Genomic DNA, 27,140 nt, shown 5'->3' with positions numbered 1-27,140 from the left:
CTGTGATGTGCTCTAGGTTTTGTAACCACTCGTGTGGAATTGATTTTAAAAATTGCCCCTCTCCCCCAGACATCTCAACACTGATCTGCGGTCTCTAATCTTCAATCAAATGTTGTATTTCTAATCCGGTTTTTAGATTCGTAAGCTAAAACAATTTGTTTTAACACTACCTTATAATTTAGTATTTTAACTAATTTCTCTCTTTCAATGCAAGTTAGTGTCTTTAAGCCTATTGTAGCTGCATGATCTGATCAATACACCATGTAGTTGGAATGCCAGTGGTCTCCTTCCTTTCGGTTGATATTCCAAAATAAATTTTGATAATTGAGTATGATCTACACATTGTAAATTCTCTCTCTTTCATTCCATAAAAATTTTTTCACCTGACTTCCCACTAAACCAATTTTCCTTATTACGTTAATAATCTCTTTTCACATTGAATTTATCATCTCTCACTAACAAATTGTGCTTGAATAGTTGAACTGTTTCATTTAATTTAATGATTCTCCATTGAAAATACGTATGATGGTTTCTTTGTTCCTGCTTATTTTTTTCTCTCTTTTATCACTGATTTTAATAATAAATTTGTTACAATAGTTTCTGTTGAGCTGAAGTGTTGTAGTGGTTTTATTTAAGAGTGTGATGTCATCTGCATAAAGTAATAACCAAGGTTTATTATCTTCAATTTTGATATAAAGTTTAATGTCATCTTCTTTCATAATGTAATACATTAATGTCAAAACATCTTGTACATTATTATTATTATTTATGGCATCTCCAAGGAGTGAATCTGGAGACTCATCGTGTGAGACCCAGATCAACCATCATACACACAAATCCTATCATACCTCTCATTGAATCCATTCACTGTCAGGAACTGGCAATCCATTCCACTCACTCACCACTCTCTATGCAAAAAATCTGGTCTGCGCACATCCCTACTAACCACGCTCTTACACAACTTTCACAGATGGCCCCTAGTTATCTATTTGTCATATCTGGAAAAATTTCACTTTGCATCAATTCTATGAAACTCTTTTAATATTTTAAAAGTTTCTATCGTGTTCCCTCTTTTCCGCCTATCGACAAAACCCTCAGCCTATCTTCATAGGGAGTATTTCACAGACCTGTCACCATTTTGGTCACTTTTCTCTGAATCTTTTCAACCACCACCTGGTTCCCAAGAAACCCAAATCTGTGTGCAGTAGTCAAGATGTGGCTGAATCATAGCCTTGTAAAGAAGGATAATAACTTCCTTATCTTCTTGTTGGCATGTTTTTCAACAACCAAGTAATTCATTGAGCTATTTTACCAACTTTTGCAATATGCCCTCTGAACTTTAACTCTTTGTCTACCATCCTGTAGGATATCTACATCACCTTTATCAACTATTGCTCTTCCCAGTTTTGCATCATCAGCAAACAACTGAATATCCCCTCTTAAATCTTTCCCTATGTCATTGATATACAAATTAAAGAGTAGTTGCCCTAGTATGAGTATGATCTACACATTGTAAATTCTCTCTCCATAAAAATTTCTTCACCTGGCTCCCCACTAAACCAACTTTCTTTATTCCACTATCTCTTTTCACATTGAAACAGTTAGAACTGAAGTATATCCTTCAGTTCTAACTGTTTCAATGTGAAAAGAGATAATGAGCTCCAGCTCAACTTCAGAAAATTTGAGATAGGCACTATCATTTTAAGAAGTATCTGCAGAAAAGAAGTGGAACTAGTAAAAGAATTAGAGAAGTACCACATGGGTGAGGTTCTTTTAAATAGGAAGATGTGATATTCGGGTAATAATGACCAGGGAAAGGAAAGAATATTCATTATTATTCGACACTAAACATAAAGACACCCCTCCTGAATGGTAGGCATTTAAAATTTGGTAATTGGACAGTGAGATGTATTTGTGCTTCTGAGATGGTTCTTTTAAGGAAGAAGTGAAGGAATCTTTCATGTCACTGAAGAAAGTAGCTGACATAATGGAAAAATTGATCCATGTTGTAGTGCTAAACAGCTGAGTAGGAAATGAATACCAGGCACCTAGAAATGTTTGGGCAAAATTTGGAGAAAACAGCAAAGCAAATAATAGTAATTACCAGCTGGATTTTTGTTCATGATATGGACTAATCATTACTAACACTATTTTCTAACATAAAGATGTGATGTACACAAATTCACATAGAGAAGAAGGCATAATAAATAGTGATATCCTATGCTGGTTCAGGGCATATATATAAGTATTTTGAAGTAGGAAGTGATCACCATTTACTTTTGAGCAAAAATATTTAAATGTATAGATCTACAGTGTATCTACAGAAAAAAAGTGAAACTAGTAAAACAATGAGAGAAGTACCACATTGATATAATTGGAATAACAGAAACAAAGAAAATAAAAATGGGTGAGATTCTTTTAAATAGGCAATGGAAGATGTGATAGTCAGGTAATGATGATCAGGGAAAGGATGGAATAGCCATAGTATTATTCAACACTAAACATGAAGACACTCCTCCCGAATGGTAGGCATTCGTGCTTTTGGTCTCACAGATGTGGTTCCGTTAAGGAAGAAGTGGAAAAATCTTTCATGTCATTAAAGAAAGTAGCTGACATAAAGAAAGAAAAAGTAAAAATTGATCCATGTTGTAGTGCTAAACAGCTGAGCAGAATACCAGGCACCCAGAAATGTTTGGAGAAAACAGCAAAGCAAATAATGGTAATTACCAGCTGGATTTTTGTTCAGGACATGGACTAATCATTACCAACATCATTTTCCAACAAAAATGCACACAAATTCACATAGAGAAAAAGACACAAGAAATATGTATAGTGTCTTTGTGTTATTATTAATAGTGATATCCTAAGCTGGTTCAGAGCATAAAAATATACTGGGAATTTGAAGTAGGAAGTGATCACCATTTACTTTTGAGCAAAAATATGTAAATTATTAAATTTAAATATAAATGTGTGCAAGAAATTTTTTTAAATAAAGCATCACATCTTTGAGAGGTGAAGCATAGATTCATGTAGACAAATATTTTTCAAGAAAAAAAAAAGAATTTGAAAATAAACCAAACCTTGTAATCTCTGAAGAAAACATCGATTCAACTAGGGAGGCATGTGGTGACATTGCCTTCAAAGATAGAAAAACCAGAATTCCATAATGGACTTAGTGTTAAGGAGGCAGTCGTGGAAAAAAAAACAGCATATCAAAACTTCCTGTCAAGTAAGTTAACATGTACCCTGAGAGAAAAATCTAACAAAGCAAAAAAAAAGCAGTGCATGATTGTAGCTAAACAAAAGTAAAGAGAAGACTTTGGTAAAAATCATCGTCCTCATCATATGTTACGATTTTGTGCAGGCCTACACATTTTTACCTCATAAGCTTCTGTAACCGATAATCCCGCAGAATAGGTTGGTTGCTCCTTATTCCCAGTGCTATCCCATGTCTATCGAAGCGTGTGTCACAGGGTCAGTTTGCCTGCTTTGTGGGAGGAAAAACCCTGCTGTCACTTCGCTATGGCTGAGGAAGATCCTCAAGCTCTTCACGTCACTGACAGGAATCGAACCTAGGACATTCCTTCCCCAGGCATATGGTTGTGAAGCGCATAACCACTAGGCTAACCACGTGGACTTGGTAAAAATATAGAAGATAAATATCAAGAAAATGGCAAAATGTTCTGGAGGCTATTGAAAAAGAAAGAGTACTGTAAAAAGTGATGTGAAAAGTGAAGTTATTATTCTAGGTCTGGAGTAATTGTTTTTAAAGACTTTTAAATGGAACAAGTAACAGAACAGTTACAAAGAGTAATGCAGTCAAAAAGTACATAATTTTATTAGGGGAGGGGGAGAAAATATCAAAAATCTGAAATGTGGAAAGCGGCAGCTTAGAGTAGGTTACATTTGACATGAAATACTCAGGTATGAAGGTATAAAAGCTTTACAGTGGTTGCACTGCATATTTTTAGAAGTCTGTGTCAGAAAATTCAATTCTATATGACTTCAGTAAAGCTCCTTAAAAATCTTAAAATCCACTATAAACAAGGATAATGATAGGAGTGAAAAATATAAAGAAACAAAAAAAAACCAAATTAAACCCGCCAAAACTAACTAGATTCGAATGAATGTGGAAAGATTGAAAAGGAACTACAAAGAAACATCTAGAAGTGCTTTCCAAATGATATGTGATTAACAAAACTGTTCACTAACCCAATTGGTCAACTGAGGATGAAAATGGCAAACTTTTGACTGGAAAGGATGAAATCTTGTGTCATTGTCCATGACTTATATTTTTAACTGAGTTTCACTGAGTAAGTGAAACATTGTTTTACTTGCTCACTGTCGCGTATACAAGCTGTGTTGTTCTCTGATGATGCTGATTTGAAATTCAGCGAAATATAAACATTTAATAAAATATCTTTTGATAAAATAGTTTGTTTGCGTTGTTAATAATATTCATGACTTAAAAGTAAGTCGTGAATAGCCATCAGCACCTAAGCTCATCTGTTAGTCTTGTGGCATTGGCATGATTACTCAGCTAACCTTTTCTCAGAAGACAGTAATCAAAACCTTGGCGACATAATACAAATGACATTGGATGAAGGAGACTTCCTTATTTTAAGAGAAGTAGAAGCAGCAGTCTTTGAAGATAGGAATCACCTGGCGTAGATGGAATAACTTTATTTGCCAAGATGTATGGAACAATGAATCATGCATGAAACATTATGCATCTCTGTTCTGATTCCTATTCCTAAAAAAAAAGGAAATAGTACAAAATGTTGTAATTATAGAACTATCAGTCATCCAAGCAAAATTTTCCTAAAAATCCTACTCTCTAGGACTGAGAGGGAAATAAAAAGTATTCTTTCAGAACACCAAGCAGGATTCCGTAAAAACTGCAGTAAATGGATCATTTACTCTCTGAAGACATGGACTAGAAGGAAGAAAGATCACATGGCAGGAAGGAAATAGAACTTATACACCTGCTAAGAGATAATTACTTAAGGCAGCATGTGATGGAGGGAGTCTAGGGTTGGGAGAGTATTGGAACTGGTTATAGGATCAGAAGAGCTATCCATAACCAAGGTTATGGATAGCTCTTCATTGGAGGACAACATTGCTCCAATTGGTGAACGTGACCATGCAGCCTTGACTTGAGAGATTGTAAAACATGAGAAATATTCTATCAGGAAGGGGTATTTGTGGAACTACAAGGCAGGTGATTATGACATGCTTAGGAAGAAGCTTAAATCTGTGCCATGGCATAAAACACTGTGGGGTAAGGTTGTTAGTAGTGAATGGAATATAAAGTTAAGGGGATAATAAATCCCTCATTATTTTAAAGCCAGGAAAAAAGAGGAAGAAAAAAATAGCCTCTTGGCTCTTTATTGCATGGAATTTAGTTAAGGCACATCTAGAGTAAGCAGTATTAAATTATATACCCAGGCTAATGAGGGTTAATTGAGTAGGAGTTAGATGGATGATAAGCATGAGCTGCAGAAGATTAAAATATGCTGGGGGGGGGGGTATATAAAGACAAAGGTGACAAGCAAACTCATGAACAGTACAAGGCTCAGGCAAGAAAAGTGACCAACATGGCAAGGAAGGCAAAATGAGATTAATCTAGCCAAGCAGGCCAGAGGAAATCCCAAAGAGTTCTCTCATTATGTGGCAATAAAAGGAATAATGACTATGGAAAATTGACCTTAATGAGTGATGATGGTCACAAGGAGACAGGAACAGATAAAATAATTGAGTTACTGAGTGACCCACTTAGCAAGGGAATAGTAAGGCACCTTTGTTCAAAGTTGTATTTCAGTACCTCCATAATATAGAATTTTCAAATTAAAATGAAATTAATTTCAGGAATTTTTTATTTACTTAGTATATAAATACAAGATATATGTATCTGTACATAAAAATATAGAGCATCTCAAAAAAAATAAATAATTTTTTTTTTTTCAATTATCACAATACAATTTAAATCTACTTTGATGCACCACTCATGAAGCAGTACATCAAGGCTAATCGGTTATTGAGTTTACTGTTTCATTTTTTTATCACTTTACTGTTTATTATAAATTGTGCAATCTATATAGTAAAGTTTTACTTAATGAGTAAGTGCATTGCATAAAAATTTACTACTATTTATTGTCTTTATTCTTGTTGAGAAGCTTATACACTGGTTATACATGATAACTAATAATTAAGGAATTGACAGCGTACACTAGAAATATAAATTAAATCAACTTTAATATATACTTTCCGATATTTCTGCAAACGTCACGTTGCCATCTTCTTGGGAACTTATTACAAAGACAAGTGCACACAAGTACTACATAACAGCAAATGAGAACCGAAGCTAGGAAGCTAACGTTTTCCTGAAGCCCTGATGGTGCCCCCTGGTGGGCTATATTGGTAGTTCTTGGCCTTTGGGCTGAAGTTCTTCTGATAAATGTTTCCCAAATTTGGGGTGGTCTCATGCATCCAAATTTGTTGAGGTTTAGCATGTTCCTAAGGGCTGAGGCTGATTCCATGAATAGTCTTTCATATTTGAACTTGCTGCGGTGTATTACTGTGGCTTTCTTCCATCTTATTCTGTGGCGAGTATCCAGAGCGTGGTCTGCAAGCCCAGAGTGGCTGTACTTGTGAAATCGGATGTAATCCTTGTGTTCTGAGATTCTGATATTTGCTGTCCTGCCTGTTTGGCCAAAGTAGGACAGTTTACAGCTGCAAGGGACCTGGTATACACCAGGTAGGTCTAGGGGAAGTGGTTGGTCTTTAGTGGAGCGGATAAGGGATGCCAGTTTTCTATGTGGTCTGTAACACGTGGTCGAGTCATGTTTTTTTAAAATTTTGTTGATTTTTTCTGAGGTGCCTCAGATATAGGGAATGGCGATGGATTTAGAGTAATCTTTTTTTTTTTGTGAAGAGGAGGGGATAGTGGATTGTGGATAACTGGGTTAAGTATTTTTTGGATTCTTTTGGGAGGGGGTAGCCATTGGCTGAGAAAGTCGCAGATGTGATTTAGTTCAGTGGTTAGGGCTTGATCATTTGAACAGAGTAATTTTGCCCTGTTGAATAGTGTCTTAATAACTCCATATTGTTGTGAGGGGGGGGGGGGGGTGATGGGATTGTTGGTGAATGTATCTGCCTGTATGGGTGGGTTTTCTATAAACTGAGAAAACCAAGGTTCCATCAGGTTGGCAGGTGACTAGTGTGTCTAGGAAGGGGAGGTTATTGTATTCCTCTTTTTCCAGGGTGAACTTGATTCTAGAGTGTTTGTTGTTTAAGTGTGTTAGGAAGAGGAAGGAGAGGAGTGAATCCGGGCCATGTGGCCAAATAGCGAACACATCATCAACGTAGCGAAGCCATATGGTAGGTTTTTGTGGGGCTGAGTTTAAGGCTTTCTCTTCAAAAGTGTCCATAATGAAGTTAGCCAAGGGTGGGGAAAGTGGTGAACCCATGGCTGTCCCCCTCTATCTGTTTGTAGAATTTTTCCTGCCAAACGTCTCGTGTACGGCGGCTAATAAAGAATTCGAATGAATACGGAGCCGACATATCAACAAGTTTGATAAATTAATAAAGAATTCGGCATCCAAACCTAAACTACAAACCAACACTGTAGTTAACCTTTCTTCAGTTATCTTGAAGCCTGAAGCACTCGACGCTCTGTCACGTGGTCACAACTTCGCCATTGCTCCTAAGAATTACCGGCTGAGGAATTAATGATCCAAATTGAATGCGGGATTCGCCACCTTCCAAACCACATCGCCAACGATATCAGATTGGATGTAGCCTGTGTTCTCACAAAAGCAAAGCCTCCAAAATCCAAATTATCCATTAGTGAATACAAGTCGCTACAAGAATTGAAGAGAAACAAAGAAATGGTGATCACCAAAGCGGATAAGGGGAACACCACTGTGGTACTCAATCTTAATGACTACACAGGTAAACTCAAGGCTTTACTATTAGATCGATCCACTTACCTCCATATTGAATATAATCCCACCAACTCTCAAATTAGAAAACTCCATAGGCTCCTTAAGAATGTCACTTCTTGGCCTGTGGAGATTACCAACAGACTGAAACCCTATAACTCTAGACCCCCCCCCCCCCCCTTGCATGTATGGGCTCCCAAAAATACATAAGAAAATGTGCCATTACATCCCATAGTGGATGGCATTGATTCCCCCACTTACAAACTAGCCAAGCATTTAGCCAAAGCGCTCTCACACTATACATTGGCAACACACCATCACACACAAAAAACTCAGCCCACTTCAAAGCCAGTATAGAAAACCTTACACTCCAACATAATGACATAATGGTCAGTTTTGATATCTCCCCCTCATTCACGAATGTCCCCCTCAAAGAAACCTTAGAGCTAATCCAAGCTAAATTTCCTCCCGATATCTCAGCCCTATTTCAGTTTACAATGAACTCGAGCTATTTCGTTTGGCAGGAAAAATTCTACAGATAGAGGGGACAGCCATGGGCTCACCACTTTCCCCACCCTTGGCTAACTTCTTTATGGAGACTTTTGAAGAGAAAGCCTTAAACTTAGCCCCACAAAAACCTACCATATGACTTTGCTACGTTGATGATGTGTTCGCTATTTGGCCACATGGCCCGGATTCACTCCTCTCCTTCCTAACACCCTAGAATCAAGTTCACCCTGGAAAAAGAGGAAAACAATAACCTCCCCTTCCTAGACACACTAGTCACCCGCCAACCTGATGGAACCTTGGTTTTCTCAGTTTATAGAAAACCCATCCATACAGGCAGATACATTCACCAACAATCCATCACTCCCCGTCACAGCGATATGGAGTTATTAAGACACTATTCAACAGGGCAAAAATAATCTGTTCAAATGATCAAGTCTTAACCACTGAACTAAAATTGCATCCGTGACACTTTTTCAGCCAATGGCTACCCCCCCCCCCCCCTCCAAAAAAAAAAAAATAAATAAATAAATCCAAAAAATACTTAACCCAGTTATCCACAATCCACTATTCCCTCCCCTTCACAAAAAAAAAAGATTACTCTAAATCCATCACCATTCCCTACATCTGAGACACCTTGGAAAAAAATCAACAAAATTTTAAAAAAATATGACTTGACCACCTGTTACAGACCACATAGAAAATTGGCATCCCTTATCTGCTCCACTAAAGACCAACCACTTCCCCTAGACCTACCTGGTGTATACCAGGTCCCTTGCAGCTGTAAACTGTCCTACTTTGGCCAAACAGGCAGGACAGCAAATATCAGAATCTCAGAACACAAGGATTACATCAGATTTCACAAGTACAGCCACTCTGGGCTTGCAGACCATGCTCTGGATACTCGCCACAGAATAAGATGGAAGAAAGCCACAGTAATACACCGCAGCAAGTTCAAATATGAAAGACTATTCATGGAATCAGCCTCAGCCCTTAGGAACATTCCAAACTTCAACAAATTTGAATGTATGAGACTGCCCCAAATTTGGGAAACATTTATCAGAAGAACTTCAGCCTAAAGGCCAAGAACTACCAATATAGTCTGGCAGGGGGAACCATCAGGACTTTAGGAAAACGTTAGCTTCCTAGCTTCGGTTCTCATTTGCTGTTAGGTAGTACTTGTGTGCACTTGTCTTTGTAATAAGTTCCCAAGAAGATGGCAACGTGACGTTTGCCGAAATATCGGAAAGTATATATTAAAGTTTATTTAATTTATATTTCTAGTGTACACTGTCAATTCCTTAATTATTAGTTATTATTATTTATTGTCTTGAAATGGCGCGTCTGCTGATCAGGCACCTTTGTGCGGGGCACAACCTGCATACCCACATGGGGTGGCCCTGGCAAGGGTATATCATCCTAGTGAGGTTAATGCTTTAATCTTTGAGACAGACACTAATGTTGAAACAGAGGTGAATGAATTGGGTTCTTAGGTTATTGCAGATTCTCAGTGTAAATACAGCTGTGGGATTAGGTAGGATAACAGCTAGGGTTTTGTGATAATGTGCAAGGGGAAACTGGCATTACGCTCTTTAATTTAAGTCTCAGCTTTGGTAGAGTTCCAAGGGAGTGGAAACAAGGCAAAATTATTCCTTTGCATAAGGGAAGTTCTAAGACTACAGTAGCAAATTATAGACTAATCAATATCTCAGGCATGCTGGTAAAATTAGTAAAAAATTGGCAAAAAAGAGAATTCAAGAATGAGTAGATAAAAATATATTGTATGAGAATCAACATGGCTTTGTGAAATGTTCATCATGCCTTAGTAATTTACTAAGTGAGTTGGATAAAGAAAATTGCTACACGATGAGTCTGCTGGATTTTGCAAAGGCATTTGACAGAATATCTCATGGAACTGTGTTACCCAAATTAGAACAAATGGGGATGGATATGACACTGGTTAAGTGAATAAGAGGGTGGCTGCTAAAAAAAGTAGTATATGGAGGGGCGGAATTGAGCCGAAAACAGGTGACTTGTGGTATGCCACCAGGTTCAATGCTGGGACCATCACTTTTAATTTGTACATAAAAGATACAGGAAATAACATGAAAGGAAATATTCAGTTGTTTGCTGATGATGCGAAATTAGATAGAGTAATACTTAATCATGGCGATGTGGAGAGCTTGCAGGATGATTTAAATAGGTTGTCACTATGGGCAAAAGTTAATGGGAATCAGTTTAATGTCAAGAAATGTAAAGTTATGAATTTTGGGATAAATGGATTACAAGCCATGCATCACATTGATGGCACTGTACTCCAGGAAACAGATGAAGCTAGAGATTTAGGGGTGGTGGTGGAAAGAGAGTTAAAGTTTTTAGGACATATTGCTAAGGTAGTCTGTAAGATTACTTGGCTATTGAAGAACACATTAACAAGTAGAGTTAAGGAGGTTTTTATTCCTATTTATAAGGCCTTGATATGCCCGTATGGATTACTGTGCTCAAGTCTGGTTCCCTGGGTTTCTTGGGGATGAGGAAACTGTGGAGAGGATTCAGAGGTGACCAAGGTGGTGAGTGGAATGTTCCCTATGGGAATAGATTGAAGGTGTTTGGATTGCAAAAGTTGGTTGATAGGAGAAAAGAGGGGGATATGATAGAAACATTTAAGGTACTTAAAGGGTTTAATAGGATAGATGCAGGGGAAATGTTTCAGCACTTGACTAGAGGAACCAGGACAAGGAGTCGTCTCTGGAAGTTGAATGAAGGCATTGTTAGTTGGGGTGTGAGGACTAGATTTTTTGCTTGGAGATTTATAAATAAGTGGAATGGGTTGCCAGAGTCACTTGTGAGTGATTTGTCTGTTAACAGGTTCAAGGAGAGGTATTGAGTCTTCGGAATCCATTGAGGTGCTTGTATAATAATAATAATAATTTATTTACTTAAATATAAAGAGCCAATAGGCTTCATTTCAGCGATATAAACATTATTTAAATTAAGGAGATATCCCATCATAATGTAATAACAGCATACATTTCCTAGGAAATGTGTTTTTACATTATGGAAAATACCAAGAATAGCGATCAGAACTTTACCAGCTTTGCTGTGAGTTGCCCGAGTTTGTACTACGTACTAGGACTACTTGCATTAGCTCACACTAGTAATCGCCGATACTTTTATAGTTTACTATACTATATTCAGCATGAAACTCTCTGATTCCAATCTTTGAGTTTCTTATTTGGTTTTAAAACAATGTGGGATGTAATATCCCCTTAATTTAAATTTATTTACAATATATCTCATTGTAGAAAAATATATTGGACATAATAAAATATTGTATCACAATTTTATAGATGTACAAAAAATATTTGATTCAGTATGGTATATGAGTCATTGTGGAGAATACTGAACCATACTTTTGCTTTTTAACCTTTATTTTGAATATATAAATAATCTCAGATTTGCCAGTGGCAATGACCTAATAGCAGAGAATGAAGAATGAATATCAATTACAAGAATTAACAGACAGAGTTTCTAAGGATGCACTTAGTGGTTATGGATTAAAGATTAGCATTCACAAATCAAAGGATGTCTTCTGGCAATAACCCTACGAAAATTTCAGTTAATGATGGGAAAATTGGAAGAAATGGAAAGATTCATCTACTTGGTAAGTGTACAACACAGAGATGGCTGGTCTTAACATTACATTAAGGCTCGCATTGCTAAAGCAACTGTTGCACTTCAGAGATTACTGCCACTTTGGAAGGACAAAATACAGCTAGCTACATGACTATCCAATCAATACCAGTGTCCTAACAGTGATGTAGACTATGGATGAAGAAGAAAGAATAATGCTCTCAAAATACCCATCTATAAAAAAGGGACAAAATTGAATGAATTACATAGGAATTTTTGTACTCAGTGTTCCAGGTATGATTTATGCAATTGCTCTTGAGAAGAAGCTAAGAAACATTGTGGAAAAGAAACTTACATGCTCAGCTCAATTCACATAGATTCAAGATCAGGTTTTCAATAGTTGAGAACTCACAGCAATACAAGAATATTATATTTAAGTTTTTTTTTTTTTTAATCTAGAAAAGAATATGACAAGGTGCCAGGAGAAAAATCACTAAAATTATATATATTTTATGTGATTCCCTCTCACAAAAGGTTTTTGTAATCTGTGGCACATTGATACCATGGGCAAGTTTTTAATTATTTTGATAGTGATGAAGACATCCTGCAGGGTGGTTTAAATGAATTGGAAGTATGGGCAAAGGACAGTAGCTGTCAATGTAATGTTGCAAAATGTAAAATAATGCACTTTGGGATGAAAAGATTAACATACTTTTGTATCATATTGATTGTACTGGATTGCAGCAAATTGATGAGGCTAGGAATTTGGAGTTGATAGTGGACAGAGATTTTTGAAACTCAGAGGGCATATTGTGGAAGTTGGAAAAATTGCTGAAAAGATTACCTGGATGTTGATACATACAACTAAAGATAGGAATGTCATTATTTCTTTATATAAGGTTTTAATTCAACCACATTGACTGCTTTACTTATAGGAATGAGATTACCAAATTAAGTATATAACGCAGTTTGTTAAGCATAAATTTGGTGAACAAATGTAAAAACAATGTAAAATGTATATGATAATTTTGATAAAAATTTTATATAGCAATTATCTAAACAATAGATACAGTGAAAACATTGTAAATTTCTTTAAATAACTGAGCTTATTTGAATAATAGGTAAAAGTGTAAAAAAAATTACTGAATATTACTACACATTTCTAAATGTACCACAAAATCCATATGTCGCAAGTCATTGTTAATAATGGTTCTGATATATTATTATTACCCCGACCTCATGGAGTCAAAGACTCATCTGGGTGGTCCTTTTATCACACACACAGCTCATCATACCGTGTCTTAAACACACTCAAACTCCTTGCAGACACCACACTCTCAGGCATTCCAATCATTTACAATTCTGCATGAAAAAAACCTGCCTCTCACTTTCCTACTCACACCCTCTTTATACAGTTTCCAGGGATGACCTCTGGTTCTCCTCCTGATCTCCCACTATTCTCTGTATAACTTCTCCACCATTGATCCTATAACAACCCCTTACCAACTTGTAGGGTCTCTATCATATCTCCCCTCTTCCTCCTGTCCACCAGACTCAGCAAATTACATCTTCTCCATCTTTCCTCATACTCAACATTCCAGAGGTCAGAAACTTCCTTAGTCAGTCGCCTTTGGACCCTTTCCAACATCTCTTCATCCTTCTGAAAACCCGGTGACCAAATCTGGGCACAATAGTCCATGTGTAGATCAAAGCCTTATACAACGGAACAAGAATCTCCCTACTTCTACACATCAGTGTCCTCCGCATCATTCCCAGAAGCCTTTGTGTTGTCTTCACAATTTTGGCTATGTGTCCCCTAAATTTTAGATCCTTATCCACTATCCTTATCCACCCCTAGATCTCTTATTTCCTCCACCTCCAACAATATATCTTCATCAAGCATAAATTCCGCATCCCATCTTTGTTTTCTAAATTTTAAAACCTTGCATTTTGCAACATTGAACTCACATCTCCATTTCCGTGCCCAATCACTCAACTTATTCAAGTCTTCTTGCAAGGCCACAACATCTTCACTACTCTTCATGGCTCATCCCAACTTTGCATCATCTGCAAACAACTGAATATCTCCATCCAAATCTTCACCAATATCATTAATATATAAGTTAAACAGTAATGGCCCTAAAACAGACCCCCTGAGGCACTCCACTAGTGACTTTCCCTTTTTTTATATAATGCTCCCCCATACACAACTTGTTGATACCTATCAGATAGCCAGTCTCCAATCCAATGCACTAATCTAATATCCAACCCCCATCTGCTCTAGTTTGACTGTTAACTTATCATGAGGTACTCTATCAAAAGCCTTTGCGAAATCCAAGTATATTACTGTGTATCCTTCTCCTCTGTCCAAGGAAGCAGTCACTTTATTATAATAAATATGTAGATTACTAAAACATGATCTCCCTTTAGCAAATCCATGTTGTCCATCAAAGATAATACCATTGTAGTCAACCGAACTCTGGATCCTAGTTCTCACAAGCTTCTCCAACAACTTAACCACAACACCTGACACACAGATAGGCCTATAGTTTGATGCTTGAGTTCGATCACATCCTTTATGAAGTGGCACAATCTTGCCCTCCTTCCACTCCTTAGGAACTTGACCGAGTGCAAGACTCTTATTAAAAAAATATGTCAAGGCAGGTGTCAACTTCCTGGCACATTCCTTCAGTATACATGGTGATATATTATCAAGTCCCACAGCCTTATTAACATCTAGTTTACTCAACTCCCCATACACCTCTTGTTCACTTACAGTCAGTCTCTCTTCCCCATCATCAACTGCTCTCAATCTCTCCATGAAGTTACATTCACAAAATTGAAAGACCTTTATGAACTGCTAATTAAGTATCTCCACCACACTTTCCTCAACAGCTGTCTTTATACCATTTTCTCCAATCAATGTTATCCTTCCATAATCATTCTTTCTTTTGCTGGCTACATATCGATAGAACTCCTTAGGATTCTTTTTGGCTTCGTTAGCTAACTGGTGTTCATACCTCTCTTTAGCTGCCCTCACCAACCAAGTGTAGACCTCATGGAATTGGTTATTTCCACTTCTCTTATGCTGCCTCCACAATGCTCTTTTTCTCTATATCACATGCTTAATCTCTTTATTCATCCATCTCACACCTACCTTATTTAACCTTCTCACCCTTGGAATACATTTAGACATTGCATTTACTAGACAGTTTTGAAAATCCTCCAAGCTGCATTGATCTCTTTTCCAGATAACTCCTCATTCCATGCTGCACCCGCAAGCTGTCTCCTGAGCTCTTCATAATCCCCCCCCCCCTTGTAGTTCCACATATATCCTCTTCTCACAGAGGTCCTCACACTCTGCTGGAAACCACCCAGGTAATCACCTCATGGTCACTCTCACCAATTGGTGGATGATTTGACACCTCATTTATGATTATATACTCTGATGAGATGACCAAATCCAAGACCCTCAAACCTCATGTACCCTCTGTTACATACTGTCTGAGGTAGTTATCCCTCAAAAACTCAAGATACTCATTTTCTTTACTTCCAGTTGCTATCTCATCATTCTAGTCTATATTGGCATGAATAAAATCACCCTTTTCTTATTTGCTTGGCTAATTTGATTATACATTTCATTTTCATTTCAGACCACATCTGGATTTCATAGAAATCCAGATGTGGTCTGATCAAAGGGACTAGCACACTTTTATCTCTTATGGTGAATGTTCTCCTCAATATTGCTGCAATTTCTCTGAAATGTCTTTGCAATATGTCCTCAGAACTTCAAATCTCTATCCACAATCACCATAAGATCCCTTGCTTTCTCCACTTCTTCCAGTATATAACTCCACCTAGTGAATAAAGTATCTTATCTGTGGATCCTGAATTTTAAAACTTTACATTTAGTTACATTAAAGTGATATCCCCATCCATTTTGTCCACCTTTCCAGCTTATTCAAATATCCTCTTGAAGAGCCACTATTACTAATAACCCTCCCCAAGGTTTACATGATCTGCAAACATCAACTGAACATATCCCTAATAGCCCTGTGACAATATTATTGACATAAAAATTTAACAGTAATGGTCCCAGTACCGAACCCTGTGGAACTCCACTTGTAACCTTGCTATTCCATAATACTGCTCTCCCATATACAACTGCCTGATATCTATCAGAGAGCCAATCACCAATCCAGTCCACTAACCTGATATCCAAACCCATATGATGAGACTTAAAAATCAACTTGTCATGTGGCACCTTGCCTTGTCAAATGCCTTGGAAGAATCAAAAAAAATTACAGTGTAATGCCTTACCCTTGTTACGTCTCTGTATTTTCATTTCTTTATTAGAGTACGTATTTAGTATGATCCAATTTTGACCCAGTTCTCTCTGTATCCTTCTACCTTAATCTTATATCTTTCTCCTTAATATATAACCCGGTTTGGCTCCTAGGGATATTTCCTTTTCAGAAACTGGCAAATTTATATTTTAAGTGCGCCAGGCAGCTTCCTATAACAAGAATATAATTCACGCTCAGGGAAATATTCCTAGGTTTTAGGCATATACGTTAATCTAGAATTCACATGCGAGTATATAGATCTTGGTACCTTGCAGTCGTGACCTAAGATCTAATCGCAATTATATAATTATCTAAACTTCCCGCTATTTGGTTCTGTTTTCACACGTGGTAGTTTGACACCTCGAATTCAGGCAAGACTCAGGTTCAAGTAACAAAACATGTTTATTAATGCTAAGAGATAGGTACATTAAATCTCGTATTAAGTTATCAAAACTTCTGAATTTGCAAGCTAAGTGAATGTCTTATGCTAAGCTATACAAACTGTTCAAATACCAATCTAACCTTCTTACATAAACTGACATGCAAAATCATGTAATACAAATGGATAATTAAACAATGTCACACTCAAGTCAAGTTCCTTCATTTACATTTACTTTAAATAGATATTTCACAACTCATTTCTCTCTTAGTTAAATTTGCTCTATTAACAAAGGGTTTTCACTACTTCAATCATATACAAGTTAGAGATTTATCCTATAATTCTTTGTCTAATAAAAATGGCTGTATTAATTACTCTATCCTGTCAAAGTTCTCTAAAATGTTGTTAGTTTTGCTTTATCAAGACACAAATTCTATCTTCAAACAATCTCAAGATATAAAACAAAAGGATCTTTACTTTACCAAGTCCCTCCAAAGGTCTATTAGCTGCCACGTGTTGCTTGGGTTATCCTTCGTTATGGCTGGTTCTGGTTCAGGTCTCGTGACTGAGTTGTTCCGTTCTCTGCTACCGGACACAAATCAGGAAATGGCTGGAACTACGAGCCTTCTCCGCTAGCTCGGGTGAGTCATTCAGTGTTTGGCACCATTCTGCGTGAGTTGTTGATTCTCGTACGGGTCTCCGCGGAATACCTCTCAGCGCAAGTCATGAATATGGTCGGCTGTCCGTCGACATAGCACCCTCGACTTGTCCTATCTCCGATCACTCGTCGAGAGTCCTCGATCTTCAAAATCCCAGAAGAAACAGAAAAAAACCTAGGGCTTGGCGCGTATTGCCTTAAATATCCTTTCTCAGCACCCTCTTTTTCTGTATTTTTTTTTGCACGATCCATAACTTACATCGCCCTTAGGTTGATCCCTTGCAACACTTAATGGTGTTGTTTTTCGAGGAAATGCACTTACGTCAGCCTTCCCAGTAAGCTGCAGCCTTCAGCGTTATGACAGGTACTTGCGATTTAGACATGACCATTGATCCTATTAGTCATTTCTTACCTGGCGACTTACAATTTTTTTGATAGCTTAATAATACATAAATTAAGCCATTATTCCTTTACGTGAAATGCTAATCTGACATAATTCCTGATTTTAGCTTTCCGTTTGACAATAAATAATTCCAATACATTACACATACTGATATACACTTTCACATACAACAACTTAGGTGTTTCTCACCTTCCACTGGTAAGCAGGTATTATGCAAATTTCTTTATTTTGTAAAGCTTACATGTTAGATCCTGAATGAATAACTTGTCGAGGAGTTCTCCATTCAATATCTAACACCCTCATCTACTGCTGCTCTTCATATTCTATTATAAAAGGTAACCAGATTACTAAAATAAGAGTGCCTTTTAACAAATCCATGCTGGCCGGTATAAATAATATCCTCATCTGCCCAATTCTGTATGCGAGTTCTTGCCAGTTTCTCCAAAATCTTAACTACAGAAGAAATACAAACAGGCATATAGTTTGGTGCCTCCATTCTGCCACCACCATTATGCAATGCTACTATCTTACCCTCCTTCCAGTAACCTGCCCCATTGCAAGACTTTCATTAAACATCCAAATTAATGGCACAATCAGTTCCTTAGCACATTCCTTTAAAACAGTTGAAATTCCATCTAGTCCCCCTGCCTTATTGACATTTAGTATACTCATTATTTGGAATACTTCCTCTTCATTCATTTCTAACACTTCACCACTCATTATCCTTCCAAGAATAAAGCCTGTCATACTAGAATGGAACACTCTAATAAAGTTATCGTTAAATAGCTCAACTATGTTATATGCTTTGATCACCCAATTCCCATCTCTGCCTTGCAAGATAATGCATCCACTATCATTTTTCATCCTATTTGCCACATAACAAAAAAACTCATTTTTGAAATTATGGATTCTACAACCATGTTAAAATAACTCTTTTAATTATCCCGACGTTTCGATCTTCATATCAAGATCATCATCTGGAGCATACATAAATATACAAGACAAGCGGCGTTACATTTCAAACGGAAAGCTAGAGAAACAGTGATTTGATCACATGCTACTCACTGGCTTGACCTCTAGTGAAAAAATAAAATAAATTACATCAAGCTAGATTTCATTTATGATTACATGAATAAACATTCTTGCTTATAGATAGTTTTCCTTCCAGTAACAGTGATGTCCTATTTCTATTATTACAATTGTTATTTTTGATTTAAAAAATTATTTATAAATTACAACATGAATAAACATTCTTTCTTACAGATTTTTTCTTTAACACTGATGTCCTATTTTTTAGTATTAAAGTTGTTATTTTAGATTTAGGATCCTGGATTTTCTACAGCCCTATTTATAGTTGTTCTTAGAGAGGAAGGATTCGTGGGACGAATATATGCCTTCCATATGTATGGGATTTTTAGACCATCATTATTGTTTAGATTGGGGTGGTTGATAATTATCTCACAGGCTTCCTTAAATTTGCATTCATACCATGTTTTGGTATGATGTAGACAACTAGTGCTTTTCCAGTCAATTCTATGTAAGGTGTTCAGGGCATGATCAGAAAGGTCAAATCATTGTTTCTTTAGTTTTCAGTTTGAAATGTAACGTAGCTTGTCTCGTATATTTATGTATGCTCCAGATGATGATCTTGATATGAAGATCTAAACGTCGAGATAATAAAAAGAGTTATTTTTACACAGTTGTAGAATCCATAATTTCAAAAATGAATGCTGATCACTCTATAACACTAAAAGAAAGGAGCAAAAAAACTCCTTGGAATTCTCCTCGGATTGCAGTGGCACTCTTTCTCATATTCTAATTTTTCTTTTCTTACAATACTAGTTACTTTCCTATCCTGAGCCTTTTATTCCTCGTGCAGCTGCTTTCCACCTCGCTCTGTCTTCCATAATCTCTTCTCCAGTTCCTCTTTTATTTCTTTCATCATCCATTTGACTTCAAATTTCTTTATCTTCTTCATTTGAGATATACAATCTATCATTGCTATCAACAACTTTTCTTAAGTGACTCCTATGCACTAATGACCCCCTCCCCCTTCCTTTAAGTTCTTTCATCCATTCTATTGCTGCAAGCTGATTTCTAACTCAGTGATAGTTGCCTTCCTTATAAATCGACATAAATACTTTGTTTTAATACCTCCACATGCCTGTTCATCCTCCACAGGACTACAAAATGTCACTCTCACCATTGGGAAGTAAGTATGTCTCAGTCACAAATTAGATTCTCTGATGCTTTGACCAAATCCAAAACTCTTGATCCTCATATTACCTCCACCACGTGCTGCCTAAGACAGTTGTCGCTCAAGAAATCCAAAAATGTAGTTCCTTTTTTACTGCATGCTTTCTCCTCTGCCCAGTTTATATTGCTATAGTTCAAGTCTCCTCCCATGATGATCGCTCGCTTTGCACTTGCCAAACTAATTTGCCCAACCATTTCCTGCTCATCACCATCTGTATTCCCTAGTCTGTAGCAACATCCCACTAAATATCTTTTCTTATAAGCATTGATCTCAAACCATATACTCTCTCAAAGCCATTGGTGTTATTTCCACTGAGATTCTCCACCCTGAGAGTGCACAGTTCATATCTTATCATGAGTAAAACTCCATCACCACATTTATCTTCCCTGTCTTACTGAAATAAGATGTATCCTTCGATTTCTATCCCTGTTATAACATCCTCCTCAGTTAACCAAGTTTCACTGATACCAACAACCTTTGGAGAGACTGAGTCAATCAATGCCACAAACTTATTCCCTTTATTCCTAATGCTCCTAACATTTGTATACAGAGAAACCAGTGTATTGCCGATATTCTTTAGCCATTATTACTCTCCTCATACTCTACCTGGCTATGTAACATAGTGCACACCTTCTCATTTCTCAAGCCACTATCTCTACACGAGGCCATCCCTACAACATTCCACCTATGCAATTCTAGTTTCCCTGTCCAGACACACTCATTTGCTCAGAAAACAACAGTCTCTCCAAATGCCTACACTCTTCTGCATTCAGATGTAATCTATCTCTTGCATACAGCTCTCTTATATCCTCAAACAAACTCCATGCATCCACATATTTCAGATCACATCTCTTTTCCTGCACATTCTCCCTATAATCTCATTTGTCATCACTGCTCTTCTCCTCCACTCTGCATTTTCATACCAGGGCAGTATGCTCTTTATCTTTCTTCAGACACATCTTTGCTGCACTGTCTCTAACATTGACCTCAAATCTTGCACCACATGATTCATGCTATCTCTCAGGTCATTTGTCGCAACCATTACTATCATGAATCAACAGATTCATTCATCCTTCTCTCACTAGTGTCCCTGACTATTACAGCTTCCAATCTTCTTGTTTCTCTCCCTCTTTTCTCTCTCTATCCCTTGCTTCTATACTCTCTTGGCTTTCTGCAATTTCCTCTCATCTACTCAAATGCAGTTTTGCAATCGAAAATGCATTGCTTATTGTTCTACTAAAAAAAATAATAAAGTTGCATAAAATAGTAGGTGATAGGTCACTGCTGCACACTTGTCATTTGCCTGTAAGTGTCGTCAACAAGTTTTTCACTTATTTTCTTTTTGATTTATTTGGAAATTACATGAGAGCATTTTTGGCTAAGTATGTTGATTATGGGTTTGATCCTACTTTGGGCATCAATGTTTGTTGATGTTTTAATGTAGTAGATGAATTTCATCACTTGGTACGAGACCATTATCCTGCTTATCGGAGGCCTGAAGTGTTTTGCAAAAAGTTTGATATTTGGTCTCTAGAGAAGTATTTTTGGATTATCTATATCTTAGCCCACCCACAGTATTAATGTATAATAGGTTTATGACATTGTGTGTGTGTGTGTGTGTGTGTGTGTGTGTGTGGTAGGAGGAATTCACATAATATATACCACATGCATAATGAACTTCATTTTTTTTTCCTTTTAGAATTCAAGAGGATCACTCTATAATGTCATTTACTTGTGATGTAAGTGGGCGATTAGCACTCATCAATGTGGCCACTCAGGTGTGTGTGATATGTTTTATATTATACTGTTTTTAAATTATAATTTGTTAGCTTATTTTAAATTGTGTTCTTTATTTATGTAAATGATAATCCAGTGGAAAGAAATGGCCTGTAATTTTTATCAGAAGAGGGTTATCAGTTTTCGCATGTTCAGCCTTAATTCATTTTACACCACTTAAAACATTTTTGTTGTTCTAGCAGTGCTGTTCTTATATAAAGAAAATTAGATTAGACAAGAAATTGTATTCTTGCTTTAATCCTTTGCCTGGGCACAATAAGTATATTCACTTAATATTACATATTAAGTATATTTATAACATGACTAATTGTATATAGAGGCTGGGATGAAAGAGAATTTAGTTGTTTTTTTTTTTTAGATATAGTTCAGAGTACAATATATTAAAATCCTATCCATGCTGTGTATCTTGACAAGTGAGTGTGCAGCAGCACGTAAAATCAGCCATTGTGTCACCACTCTACACTGAGAAATATATGCCTAGAAATCCTATCCTAATTTTTTGTTGATTTAATTTTATGCTGAAAAAATAATAAGTTTCTGTATGTTATGCCAACTACTCCACAATTTTGCACTTAGGGGAGGCATATGAAAGCCCACCTCTGGTAAATTATGACCTATTGGTCATAATTTTATATATATGGGATATGAAAAAAGTTCGTATGTCGAGCAGTTCGTAAGTCGAGGTAACCGACTTACGAACTGTAATTGCTCAGTACTCTTTTAAAAATTACTATTTACTACGGGGAGAGGATTTATTTGAGTAAAGGTATCATTAGTTTGTCGTTCTTCTGGTAAATATATAAAGGGTGAGGTATGGGCTAGTGGACCACTGCATTATACTGCTCAGTTGTGTGAACCAACATAATGCAAAAAATGAAATTTTTCAGGAAACGAGTTTGAAAGTTTTGAATCAATATACAGTGGTACCTCAACTTACGAACTTAATTCGTTTCTGACCACGGTTCTTATCTTGAAAAGTATGTATCTCGAAACCCAATTTTCCATTTATATCTTATGGGAAATCAATTAATCTGTTCCCAGATTCAAAAATTAAAAAAAAATAAATAAAAAAAATCCAAAAAATAAAAAAAAAATATTCTCAACTAAATGAAAAAAATGCAAAGAAACGGAGGAACATTTTTACACTATAAATATATATTTTGTATACCATTACATATTAATTTTTATTTATGAAATCTTTGGTTTTACATGATTAATATGAAAATCATCTTCCATTAAATTGTAAAAGAAATCTATTTTCTTGTGGCTTTTGTCGTTCAGGAGTTTTCAATTTGTTGTCATCAGTTGCTTCTTTATGTCTCTTAGGTGAGGGAGATTTAAAAAACCTTTTCAATGTTGACTGAATCTGTCATTTCCTTAACACTCTTCTAAAATGATTGATGACATTGTCATTGAAGATATTGGTGACTCTAGAAACAACACCTTGATTTGGATGCCACTTGTCAACCAATTCTTGCAATTTGCCCCAGTGCTGCAAGGTTTTTTTTTTATGTCACTTGTTGGAACTGCCTCCTGTTTGTTGCTGTCTTCTTCATCCTCTGAAGACATTTACTTTTCATCATCCCTTTCTTTTTCCTGCTCTATTCTTAACTCCTGTAGCTCTTCAGTGGTCAGCTCAAAGTTGTGCTCCTCTACCAGCTCTTCCACGTTTGCTTCATCAACTTCCAAATTCATGGTCTTGTCCAGGGAGACAACTGTATCTACAATGTCAATTTCACTTTCAGGTCCTTCCAATGCAGTTCCTCGGACACAGTCAAGCCATAACTTTTTCCATACTGATTTTAGAGTTCTCACAGAAACATCTTCCCATGTCTGACTAATAACATGCAAACAATGAAGAATATTGAAGTGATTCCTCCAGAATTCCCTGAAGGTTAATTCTGTGTCAGTGATAACTTTGAAACATCTTTGAAAAAGAGCTTTAGTATAAAGCTTTTTGAAGTTGGAAATAACATATTGATCTATTGGTTGTAGGAGTGGTGTGGTGTGGTATTAGGAGGCAAGAACTTAATTTTGATGAAATTAAACTCTTCATCCCAATCTTCTTCCAACTGTGGTGGATATGCTGGAGCATTATAAGAAAAACTTTCTCAGGTAGACCCTTTTCTTGTAGATACCATTTCACTGTGGGAGCAGAGACCTCTGTCATCCACTCACAGAAGGCTCTTCTGTTACTTCTCCACATAACGCTGAGCTTGTGCCTGTTAACTTTCTGCTTTTTAAAGACTCTAGGATTTTCAGAGTGGTAAACCAACAGAGGTTTTTATCTTCAGGTCACCACTGGCATTGGCACAAAAAAGCAAAGTTAGTCTGTCTTTCATTGGCTTGTGTCCTGGCGATACTATTTCCTCCTTAGTGATGAACTAAGGAGGAAACGAGGCATTTTCTTCCAGAAAAGCCCAGTTTCATTGCAGTTGAAAACTTGTTCTGGTCTGTAACCTTTTGACTCCACCAGTTTCTGAAATTCCTTCACGAACCTTTCAGCGGCTTCTTTGTCAGCACTAGCACCTTCTCCATGTCTAACAACACTATGGATACCAGTTCTATTCTTGAATTTCTCAAACCATCCTTTGCTAGCTTTGAACTCTTTGCCAATGTCTTTGCTGCTAGTGAATGGCAAGTTCTGCGAAGATCTTTGTAAATAGTCTGAGCTTGTAAACAGATCATGTTTTGAGATACACTATCTCCTTTCAGTTGCATGTCATTAATCCAGACAAGTAGTAAAGTTTCCATTTCTTCCGTAACTTTATTTCTTCGAGATGACAAGATAGATACTCCTTCCACCACATCCAGTTCCTTATAAAAATCTGCTTTCTTGACAATTGTTGCTATGGTGGATTTGAACAAGTCTTACTGCCTGACTCATTTCTCATATTTATTATTATTATTATTATCAACACCCGACCTTCGTGGAGTCAGAGACTCATCGTGGAAGGTATTCACTATTGCATACAGTGCTCATCCATCCTTGTCTTAAACTGATTCAATGTGTCCCCATCCACAACACATGCTTAGGCAATGCATTCCACTCACCAACCACCCTCCATGCAAAAAACCTGCTTCTCACTCCTCTGCTCACACCCTCCCTATACAGTTTCCAGGATTGGCCTCTTGTTCTACTTCCCTCTCCAATTCTATAAAAAATCTCTTCCATATCTACCTAATAACAACCCCTGACCAGTTTATATGTCTCAATCATATCCCCCCCCCTCTTCCTCCTATTCACGAGGCTCTGCAACTTACATTCCCTCAATCTGTCCTCGTACTCCACATTCCAAAGACCACTGACTACTTTGTTTGTGAATCTTCTCTGTACCCTTTCCAACATATCCTCATGACCATGAAAACTTGACGACCAAATCTGTGCACAATAATCCATATGAGACCTGATCAAGGCCTCATACGGAATCAGTGGAATCATAACCTCTCTATTTCTGCATGTCAGGGTTCTCCACACCATTGCCATTATTTGATGTGATGTCTTCACAACTTGTGCATTGTGGCCCCTGAATTTCAGGTCCTTGTCCACCATCACACCTAGATCTTTCATCTCCTCTACTTCTGTTAAGAACAATGCAGTTGAGTATCAACATAATGCCATAGTGTATATATGGATTTGAAATTATGTGCTCTCTGGTTATGTCTGTGTTGCAAGGTAATAGTATTGTTAATCAGATTTAACTGCTTATCTGATAAAACAGTGTGTGATAAAGAATTAATGCATTTATGTATAACCGGTTGTAATCTTGTTCATAATTGTTTAAGGGTGTTCACCTGTGGGATCTTGAAGATAAAGTATTAATTAGGAAATTTCAGGGACTCACACAGGGATTCTTTACAATTCACTCTTGTTTTGGCGGAGTTAATCAGGTGTTTATAGCAAGTGGTAGTGAAGGTGAGTAGCAATCATACCAAAGTTCTTAGATTTACATTTATAATTGTTATGTTTAAATGTTTTTGAAAGTTTTGTTTTTCATTTTTTTGTAAACCAAAAAGTTAATTAAATCTTAATATTTATTATGACCTTGGACTTAACAGTATGAATGATATCATTCCATAATTTTTTTGCTTATTTGCTTAATGATACATACCTTTTTCATTGATTATCAAATTGAATATAAATTGATTTCGATATCACTTAGGGAAAACAGTTCTTGCACGAGATCTGTTCTCATGACCGATGATAATTGTAAATATGTTTGTATGAGGTATTTTGGTGATTAGAATCTGAATTATCTGAGTATGGAAGCTTGTTTTTATGCTTATTTTTTCTATAGATACTATAAGTAATACATACTTAATTTGAGTTTTCTTCTTCAAGTAGTTTTTTCAAAATGGGCTTAATTTTTAATTCAAATACAATTTTTGCACTGACCAATTTCAATTAATCTTAAGTTTACAAGAGTGTAACCATTTAGAATTGTTTTTTTCTTTTTTTAGAATTTTATGTAAAATATTTTTGTGTTTTCAAAAGTTGATGTTAAACATAATTTTAAACATACCAACACTAATTAATAGCAGCATGGTCACTGTAATACAGTAGACTGCTGTGTGAGAGAGAGAGTTATTATGAACTGCAGTGGTAATATCATATAGTGGTATTTTTTGAAAATACTTTTAAGTGACTTTTAGTGCAGTTTATTTATTTTGAGATACCGATAATTTTCAATTTGATTAATTCAGAATCATATTGAAATGTCCTTGAACTAAATTATAAGTTTGAATGTGTCAATTTCTGTGACTTAGTAGTTCTGTAGATGGTTTCTGGTATTGGGACTACATATTTTAAGGTAATTAACGAGTAATAAGATATAACCCTGCAAGTTTCATAAGTCGTCAAACTTACATCATTATGGCTATTAGCATATTGTACAGAAAATAGACTAAAAAAATTACACATACTAGTGAAAATGAAGTGTAAAATGAAATGAAGCAAAAAAAATGAAGTTCTGATAACATCTAATGTGTAATTAATTTTTTCTAGTTTCTTTTCTGTATAATTTTTGCTAATGGCCACATTAGCAAAAATGTAGCTAATGGCCACAGTCTCATGTCAGTATAGGAGGCACCTGTGAATAAGCTATGTTAAACTTGTGCTCCTGCATTTTATCATTATTGCAAATGTTTTTTGTTCCAAATAATCAGTAAACAGAGAATACTAAGGAGCTGATTACTTCCTCACAACTTGTAAGTACC

At 36.4% G+C, this 27,140-nt stretch overlaps 1 protein-coding gene across 1 annotated transcript in view; it reads left to right on the top strand.

Moving 5' to 3' along the window:
- Window positions 1–27,140, top strand: part of LOC150104511 (WD repeat-containing protein 26) — a 400,251-nt gene that overhangs the window by 330,943 nt on the left and 42,168 nt on the right. The window contains exons 11-12 of the mRNA XM_090395688.1: window positions 21,826–21,904; window positions 25,710–25,839. Coding sequence (XP_090251814.1) covers window positions 21,826–21,904; window positions 25,710–25,839 — 209 coding nt within the window. The remainder of the gene's footprint in view (window positions 1–21,825; window positions 21,905–25,709; window positions 25,840–27,140) is intronic.

This window comes from Typopeltis vanoorti, chromosome 7 (assembly GCF_054136105.1).
Source record: "Typopeltis vanoorti isolate ZY-2024b chromosome 7, IOZ_Tvanoo_1.0, whole genome shotgun sequence".
Classification (NCBI taxonomy): Eukaryota; Metazoa; Arthropoda; class Arachnida; order Uropygi; family Thelyphonidae; genus Typopeltis; species Typopeltis vanoorti.
Note: the sequence above shows the minus strand (reverse complement) of the source record. Positions and strands in the feature narration are given on the sequence as shown.